This window comes from Salmo trutta, chromosome 12, assembly GCF_901001165.1.
Source record: "Salmo trutta chromosome 12, fSalTru1.1, whole genome shotgun sequence".
NCBI lineage: Eukaryota > Metazoa > Chordata > Actinopteri > Salmoniformes > Salmonidae > Salmo > Salmo trutta.
Window position 1 is genome coordinate 95,081,779 of NC_042968.1, and position 10,024 is coordinate 95,091,802.

At 43.9% G+C, this 10,024-nt stretch overlaps 1 protein-coding gene across 1 annotated transcript in view; it reads right to left on the reverse strand.

Annotated features, from left to right (window-relative positions):
- Positions 1-420: 420 nt before the first annotated feature.
- The window catches only part of fat3b (FAT atypical cadherin 3b), a 231,967-nt gene continuing 222,363 nt past the window's right edge, over positions 421-10,024 (reverse strand). The window contains exons 47-50 of the mRNA XM_029766750.1: positions 9,903-10,022; positions 5,699-6,115; positions 2,282-2,433; positions 421-484 (exon numbers count right to left, since the gene is read on the reverse strand). Of these exons, the coding sequence (XP_029622610.1) occupies positions 421-484; positions 2,282-2,433; positions 5,699-6,115; positions 9,903-10,022 (753 nt within the window). The remainder of the gene's footprint in view (positions 485-2,281; positions 2,434-5,698; positions 6,116-9,902; positions 10,023-10,024) is intronic.

Sequence of the window (10,024 nt, forward strand, 5' to 3'; positions counted from 1 at the left end):
ACCAATAATGTTTTTACCATGTTTTGTGCTGCTACCATGTTGTGTTGTTACCATGTTGTTGTCATGTTGTGTTGCTACCATGCTGTGTTGTCATGTTGTGTTGCTGCCATGCTGTGTTGTCATGTGTTGCTGCTTTGCTATGTTGTTGTCTTAGGTCTCTCTTCATGTAGTGTTGTGGTGTCTCTCTTGTCGTGATGTGTGTTTTGTCCTATATTTATATTTTATTTATTTATTTTTAATCCCAGCTTCCATCCCGCAGGAGGCCTTTTGCCAGGCCGTCATTGTAAATAAGAATTTTTTTCTTAACTGACTTGCCTAGTTAAATTAAATTAAATTTTAAAAAATGATGCTACTCTTCTCAGTGCATACACACCAACGTTACCATCTGAAAATGAGGCAAAGGGCTGCTGCCACCAGTCACTAGATGAGGCCCTTCACCGCATCCTCAGGAATGACAACATCTTTCTGCTGGGTGACTTCAACGCTAGGGTGGGACAGAACAATAGGATATGGAGTGAAGTGCTGGGTTGGCATGGTGTTGGCCAGGTCAATGAGAACGGCATGAGACTACTAACTCTATGTGCTGAGCATGATCTCATTGTCACTAACGCCTTGTTCCAGCAGGTGAACAAATATAAAACATCATGGATGCCCCCACGCTCTAAACATTGGCACCTGATTTACTACGTCACAGGGAGACGTTCTGACTCTAATGACGTCTGTGGGAGATAAGCAGCTGTGCTGAAGTAGAAAAAACATAAATACATTGGCTATAGAAAGAGAAGATGACACTTGGCTCCAAATAAGGCAACAGGCCACTGTCGGTTGAATAGTGGCCTGACAACTGGACTTGAGTTCTGTGGAAAAGGCCATAAATACATTTAGGATGGTCAAACAGAAGGGCACAGAGGAAAGGATGGCAGCAAAATGACCAAACATGAGCATCAAGTGCATGCATTATTTATGTACCGCATGAGGAGGTTTCAGCCACCATTATGATATAGTCAGAAGCAGATATAGGCGTTATCCTCAAATATGGGCGTTATACATCAGGTTGAAAAGATAATGGTGGCAGAAGACCTAAGACAAATGACTTCATTTACATAAGGGCTGTACCTATGCAATGTATGGATATAAAGGCAGAGCCGGGGCTTGGGGAAGGGAACGGACCGGACCAGCTCGGCGTTACTACTCTGTATTAAAAGTCTATATTGAATTTACAAGTTCTTGTAAGAGTGTTATATTCTTAAGACGATTTTCCACGACACGTCCTGCTGACATGTGACATGAGGGGTGCAGAATGCTGGACAGATCACTGTATGATACTGGCTAAACTCTAGGTGAGAATACGTCCCCCCCCCCCACAACGCCTGCAGAAGTCCAGTAAGAGCTGTCTGCACTGTATCCGGCTTGAGAAAGCTGTAGTGAGGGACGAGTTTTGTCGCTCCATCAACCCCGTATGCAATTTCTACAACTCAACTAAAGCTATCTATGGCCCTAGAAGTCGCTCCATCAACCCCAAAACACAGCTGATGGTCTGACTCTCTTGAAGGACCAAAACCAGATCCTGATGAGGTGGGCTGACCACCAAAACCAGATCCTGATGAGGTGGGCTGAACCACCTAAACCAGATCCTGATGAGGTGGGCTGACCACCAAAACCAGATCCTGATGAGGTGGGCTGACCACCAAAACCAGATCCTGATGAGGTGGGCTGACCCACCAAAACCAGATCCTGATGAGGTGGGCTGACCATCAAAACCAGATCGTGATGAGGTGGGCTGACCACCAAAACCAGATCCTGATGAGGTGGGCTGACCACCAAAACCAGATCCTGATGAGGTGGGCTGAACCACCAAAACCAAAACCCGATCCCGATGAGGTGGGCTGACCACCAAAACCAAAACCAGATCCCGATGAGGTGGGCTGAACCACCAAAACCAGATCCTGATGAGGTGGGCTGAACCATCAAAACCAGATCATAATGAGGTGGGCTGACCACCAAATATTTTCGGTCATAAGAGACAGTAGCAGAAACACTATGTACAAAATAAGTAACAAAATAAGTTACAAACGACGCAAAAACAACAACAAATAAACACGGTCGGCGCCAGGTGTGTGTGTGTGTGTGTGTGTGTAGGTGTGTGTGTGTGTAGGTGTGTGTGTTCTTACCAAGAGGAGAGCTGGCTCTCTGAGTTCTCTCTAGTTCATATGCTCTCTGCTCCCACTCCTCCTCTCTTCCATATCTCTCTCTCTCTCGCTCTTCATCCCTCTCTCCCTGCCTCTCCCAGGGAGCTTTATGGGCAGGGATTCGTTCTGAGTGACAGGGCGATGGGGGCTGGAGATTGGGCACCACGCTACACACGGCCACGCCCCTTCTACTAGCCCCGCCCAGGATGTGATGCGAGGAATCAGATGACAAGAAGCTGCTCATCTGGTGGAGACAGGAGAGAGAGGGTTAACATACATACAGTGCCTGTAGGAAAGTATTCAGACAACCTTGACTTTTTACACATTGTTACATTACAGCCTAAAATGGATTAACCTGTTGGGGGTAGGGGGCAGTATTGACACGGCCGGATAAAAAACGTACCCGATTTAATCTGGTTACTACTCCTGCCCAGTAACTAGAATATGCATATAATTATTGGCTTTGGATAGAAAACACCCTAAAGTTTCTAAAACTGTTTGAATGGTGTCTGTGAGTATAACAGAACTCATATGGCAGGCAAAAACCTGAGAAGATTCTGAACAGGAAGTGCCCTCTCTGACAAGATCTTGTTCTTCTTGTCTCTGTTTATTGAAGACTGAGGATCTTTGCTGTAACGTGACACTTCCTACGGCTCCCATAGGCTCTCAGAGCCCGGGAAAAAGCTGAATGATATCGAGGCAGCCCCAGGCTGAAACACATTTGCGCTTTTGGCAAGTGGCCGATCAGAGGACAATGGGCTTAGGCGCGTGCACGAGTCGACCCCGTGCTTTATTTTCTTTCGTCTTTTTACCTAAAGGCAGATTCCCGGTCGGAATATTATCGCTTTTTTACGAGAAAAATGGCATAAAAATGTATTTTAAACAGCGATTGACATGCTTCGAAGTACGGTAATGGAATATTTAGAACTTTTTTGTCACGAAATGTGCCGTGCTCGTAACCCTTATTTACCCTTTCGGATAGTGTCTTGAACGCACGAACAAAACGCTGCTGTTTGGATATAACTATGGATTATTTGGGACCAAACCAACATTTGTTATTGAAGTAGAAGTCCTGGGAGTGCATTCTGACGAAGACAGCAAAGGTAATCAAACTTTTCTAATAGTAAATCGGAGTTTGGTGAAGGCTAAACTTGCTGGGTGTCTAAATAGCTAGCCCTGTGATGCCGGGCTATCTACTTAGAATATTGCAAAATGTGCTTTCACCGAAAAGCTATTTTAAAATCGGACATATCGAGTGCATAGAGGAGTTCTGTATCTATAATTCTTAAAATAATTGTTATGCTTTTTGTGAACGTTTATCGTGAGTAATTTAGTAAATATTTTGTAAAGTCACCGGAAGTTTGCGGGGGGTATGCTAGTTCTGAACGTCACATGCTAATGTAAAAAGCTGGTTTTTGATATAAATATGAACTTGATTGAACAAAACATGCATGTATTGTATAACATAATGTCCTAGGGTTGTCATCTGATGAAGATCATCAAAGGTTAGTGCTGCATTTAGCTGTCTTCTGGGTTTTTGTGACATTATATGCTAGCTTGAAAAATGGGTGTCTGATTATTTCTGGCTGGGTACTCTGCTGACATAATCTAATGTTTTGCTTTCGTTGTAAAGCCTTTTTGAAATTGGACAGTGTGGTTAGATTAACGAGAGTCTTGTCTTTAAAATGCTGTAAAATAGTCATATGTTTGAGAAATTGAAGTAATAGCATTTCTAAGGTATTTGAATAATGCGCCACAGGATTCTACTGGCTGTTACGTAGGTGGGACGATTTCGTCCCACTGGCCCTAGAGAGGTTAAATAAATAAAAATCCCCAGCAATCTATGCACAATACCCCATAATAACAAAACAAGGTTTTTAGAAATGTTTGCAAATGTATATATACAAAAAACTGAAATTCATAAGTATTCAGACCCTTTGCTATGACACTCTAAATTGAGCTCAGGTGCATCCTGTTTCCATTGATCATCCTTGAGATGTTTCTACAACTTGATTGGAGTCCACCTGTTGTAAATTCAATTGATTGGACATGATTTGGAAAGGCACACACCTGCATATATAAGGTCCCACAGTTGCAGAGCAAAAACCAATCCGAGACAGGATTGTGTCGAGGCACAGATCTGGGGAAGGGTACCAAAACATTTCTGCAGCATTGAAGGTCCCCAAGAACACAGTGGCCTCCATCATTCTTACATGGAAGAAATTTGGAACCAACAAGACTCTTCCTAGAGCTGGCCGCCCGGCCAAACTGAGCAATCAGGGGAGAAGGGCCTTGGTTGGGGAGGTGACCAAGAACCCGATGGTCAATCTGACAGAGCTCCAGAGTTCCTCTGTGGAGATGGGAGAAACATCCAGAAGGACAACCATCTCTGCAGCACTCCACCTATCAGGCCTTTGTGGTAGAGTGGCCAGACGGAAGCCGCTCCTCAGTAAAAGGTACATGACAGCCCACTTGGAGTTTGCCAAAAGGCACCTAAAGACTCAGACCATGAGAAACAAGATTCTCTGGTCTGACGAAACCAAGATTGAGCTCTTTGGCCTGAATGCCAAGCGTCACGTCTGGAGGAAACCTGGCACCATCCCAAGGGTGAAGCATATTGGTGGCAGCATCATGCTGGGGATTGTTTTTCAGCAGCAGGGACTGGGAGACTAGTCAGGATTGAGAAAAAGTTGAACGGAGAAAAGTACAGAGAGATCCTTGATGAAAACCTGCTCCAGAGCGCTCAGTACCTCAGACTGGGGCGAAGGTTCACCTTCCAACAGGACAACGACCTTATTCACACAGCCAAGACAACGCAGGAGTGGCTTCAGGACAAGTCTCTGAATATCCTTGAGTGGCCCAGCCAGAGTCCGGACTGGAACCCAATCTAACAGCTCTGGAGAGACCTGAAAATAGCTGTGCAGCAATGCTCCACATCCAACCTGACAGAGCTTGAGAGGATCTGCAGAGAAGAATGTGAGAAACTCCCCAAATACAGGTGTGCCAAGCTTGTAGCGTCATACCCAAGAAGACTTAATGCTCTAATCGCTGCCAAAGGTGCTTCAACAAAGTACTGAGTAAAGTGTCTGAATATTTATGTAAATGTGATTTTTCTGGAGTTTATTTGTAAGAAATTTGCAAAAATTTCTAAAAACCTTTTTTGCTTTGTCATTATGGGGTATTGTGTGGAGATTAATGCGGAAAAAACGTTTTAATTAATTTTAGAATAAGGCTGTAATGTAACAAAATGTGGAAAAAGTAAAGGGGTCTGAATACTTTCTGAAGGCACTGCACACACACACACACACACACACACACACACACACACACACACACACACACACACACACACAAACACACACACACACTTGTCTCTACCCTACCTGACTGGTAGAGAGAGAGCTCTCGCTGGTAGCCATGTTATCTCCATCGACACCTCTCATTGCTAGGTTGTTGTTGTTGCCAGGCCAACCAGGTAGCATCGTCGTCGGGTGTGTAGTTGGCCGTACCATCACCTGAGGAGGCCCCAACCCCACCCCTCCGCCTGTCACCGCACCTCCACCTAGACCTCCATCTCTGTCGCCATAACTACCGATGCTGACCTCGGTGTTGCCGGGCGGTCGGGGGTCAGCAGCGACACGCACGGCCTTGAACTCGATGCCTTGTGACCCCATCCCTGTCTTTGTCAGCAGGTAGCTGGTCTCCACGGATACAGCAGACATGCCCACCCCCCCAGTCCCGACCCCACCCACCGCCAAACCCTCCTTTGCCCCTCCTCCATCCTGGCCGAAACCAGTGTCGGAGTCCTTCCTCTGGAACCTGATCTTCTTCCTGAAGATAATGTAGAGGAGGAGTAGGAAGGAGATGACGAAGATCAGGACTCCGATTCCGATGATCTCCACTGGACCCACGTAGGAGAGAGGCTCCTAGGAGGAGGAACAAAATCACTGAATACAAGGATAACAACAAAGGTTCACAATCAGAAACAGTTTCGACAAACATCAAGAGATGAGAACAATCGATGGTGATGTCATGACCTCAGTAAATCTTAAATGAATCAATGATGATGAGCAAGTTTTCCAAACGGTTTGAAAACTCACGCAGGTACAGTACTACGCCAGGCTACCGTACAGTAGTAAACTCACGCAGGTACAGTACTATGCCAGGCTACTGTACAGTAGTAAACTCACACAGGTACAGTACTACGCCAGGCTACCGTACAGTAGTAAACTCACGCAGGTACAGTACTACGCCAGGCTACCGTACAGTAGTAAACTCACGCAGGTACAGTACTACGCCAGGCTACCATACAGTAGTAAACTCACGCAGGTACAGTACTACGCCAGGCTACCGTACAGTAGTAAACTCACGCAGGTACAGTACTACGCCAGGCTACCATACAGTAGTAAACTCACGCAGGTACAGTACTACGCCAGGCTACCGTACAGTAGTAAACTCACGCAGGTACAGTACTACGCCAGGTTACCGTACAGTAGTAAACTCACGCAGGTACAGTACTACACCAGGCTACCGTATAGTAGAAAACTCATGCAGGTACAGTACTACGCCAGGCTACCGTACAGTAGTAGCCTGCGCCAAATAAATCCGTACTAATTCAACAACAAGTAGCTTTCTCACTTTGACAGGATGTAAAAGAGCAACAAGATATCCCCAAAATTAATCACCACATTTTAAGAATGTGAAATGTCAGAATAATAGTGGAGAGAATTATTTATTTCAGCTTTTATTTCTTTCATCACATTCCCAGTGGGTCAGACGTTTACATACACTCAGTTAGTATTTGGTAGCATTGCCTTTATATTGTTTAACTTGGGTCAAACGTTTTGGGTAGCCTTCCACAAGCTTCCCAAAATAAGTTGGGTGAATTTTGTCCCAATCCTCCTGACAGAGCTGGTGTAACTGAGTCAGGTTTGTAGACCTCCTTGCTCGCACACGCTTTTTCAGTTCTGCCCACAAATTTTCTATAGGATTGAGGTCAGGGCTTTGTGATGGCCACTCCAATACCTTGACTTGGTTGTCCTTAAAAACCTCTTTGGGCTAGGGGGCGGTATTTTGACGTCCGGATGAAAAGCGTGCCCAAAGTAAACTGCCTGCTACTCAGGCCCAGAAGCTAGGGTATGCATATAATTGGTAGATGTGGATAGAAAACACTCTACAGTTTTTAAAACTGTTAACATAATGTCTGTGAGTATAACAGAACTTATTTGGCAGGCAAAACCCCGAGGACAAACCATCCAGGAAAAAAAATGTTGAGTTCACTGTGTTTTCTATTTGTTTTCTATGGGAAACTAGATTAATGAGGCACCTGGTTGCAGTTCCTATGGCTTCCACTAGATGTCAACAGTTTTTAGAAATTAGTTGATTTTTTTCCTTTGAGAAATGAAGAAGTACGGCTATTCAGAATGAGTGTCAAGCCAAGTGGACTCTTTTGTTTGGGGTGCGTGACCTGGAGCTCGCTCCACTTTGATTTTATCTGCTATTGAACACAGTATATTCCGTCTTAACTGTTATCAATTATTTACGTTTTAGGATACCTAAAGTTGGATTAGGAAAGTTGTTTGAAATGTTTGGACAAAGTTTACAGGTGACTTATTAGATATTTTGTAGTCACGTTGGGCGAGTTGGAATCGGTGTTTTTCTGAATTAAACGGCCAAATAAATGGACATTTTGGGGATATAAAGAATCAGTTTATCGAACAAAAGGACCATTTGTGATGTTTCTAGGACATATTGGAGTGCCAACAGAAGAAGATCTTCAAAGGTAAGGCATGAATTATATCGTTATTTCTGACTTTCGTGTCGCACCTCCCTGGTTGAAAAATGTTTGTCATGCATTTGTATGCGGGGCGTTGTCCTCAGATAATCGCATGGTTTGCTTTCGCCATAAAGCCTTTTTGAAATATGACACAGCGGCTGGATTAACAAGAAGTTAAGCTTTATTTGTATGTATTACACTTGTGATTTCATGAAAGTAAAATATTTATAGTAATTTAATTTTAATTTGGCGCTCTGCCATTTCACCGGACGTTGTCAAATCGCTAAAGGGATTTGATCCATAAGAAGTTTTAAGCCATTTTGCCACAACTTTGGAAGTATGCTTGGGGTCAATGTCCATTTGGAAGACCCATTTGCGACCAAGTTTTAACTTCCTGACTGATGTCTTGAGATGTTGCTTCAATGTATCCACATAATTTTCCATCCTCATGATGCCATCAATTTTGGGAAGTGCACCAGTTCCTCCTGCAGCAAAGCACCCCCACAACATGATGCTGCCACCCCTGTGCTTCACGGTTAGGATGGTGTTCTTTGGGCTTGCAAGCCTCCCCCTTTTTCCTCCAAACAAAACGATGGTCATTATAGCAAAGCAGTTCTATTTTTGTTTCATCAGACCAGAGGACAAACCGTAGTCTGGCTTTTTTTAATGGTGTTTTGGAGCAGTGGCTTCTTCCTTGTTGAGCGGCCTTTAAGGTTATGTCGATATAGGACTTGTTTTACTGTGGACATAGATACTTTTGTACCTGTTTCCTCCAGCATCTTCACAAGGTCTGTTGCTGTTGTTCTGGGATTGATTTGCACGTTTCGCACCAAAGCATGTTCATCTCTACGAGACAGAACGCATCTCCTTCCTGAGCGGTATGAAGGCTGGGTGGTCCCATGGTGTTTATACTTGCGTACTATTGTTTGTACAGATGAACGGGGTACCTTCAGGCATTTGGAAATTGCTCCCAAGGATGAACCAGACTTGTGGAGGTCTACAATTATTTCTCTGAGGTCATGACTGATTTCTTTTGATTTTCCCATGATGTCAAGCAAAGAGGCACTGAGTTTGAAGGTAGGCCTTGAATTACATCCACAGGTACACCTCCAATTTACTCAAATTATGTCAATTAGTCTATCAGAAACTTCTAAAGCCATGACATAATTTTCTGGAATTTTCCAAGCTGTTTAAAGGCACAGTCAACTTAGTGTATGTAAACTTCTGACACACTGGAATTGTGATACAGTTCATTATAAGTGAAATAATCTGTCTGTAAACAATTTTGGGAAAAATTACTTGTATCATGCACACAGTAGATGTCCTAACCGACTTGCCAAAACTATAGTTTGTTAACAAGAAATTTGTGGAGTGGTTGAAAAACGAGTTTTAATGACTCCAACCTAAGTGTATGTAAACTTCCGACTTCAACTGTATGTGGGAACTCCTTCAAGACTGTTGGAAAAGCATTCCAGGTGCAGCTGGTTGAGAGAATGCCAAGCATGTGCAAAGCTGTCATCAAGGCAAAGGGTGGCTACTTTGAACAATCTCAAATATAAAATATATTTTGATTTGTTTAACACTTTTCTGGTTACTACATGATTCCATATGTGTTATTTCAAAGTGTTGATGTCTTCACTATTATTCTACAATGTAGAAAATTGTACAATTAAAGTAAAACCCTTGAATGAGTAGGTTTTTTCCAAACTTTTGACTGGTAATGTAGGTCTGATCAGTGTACAGTTATGTGGGTGTATATGTGTGTGTGTGTGTGTGGTGTGTGTGGTGTGTGTGGTGTGTGTGTGTGTGTGTGTGTGTGTGTGTGTGTGTGTGTGTGTGTGTGTGTGTGTGTGTGTGTGTGTGTGTGTGTGTGTGTGTGTGTGTGTGTGTGTGTGTGTGACTGTGTGTGTGTGTGTGTGTGTGTGTGTGTGTGGTACCTGTAGTTCAGGGTCTGGGTCCAGTAGGCTTCTCTCTCCACAGAACTGACCCTCGTAACCATAGGAACAGTTACAATAGTACGCCCCAAAGGTGTTCATACACACTCCTCCGTTCTCACACT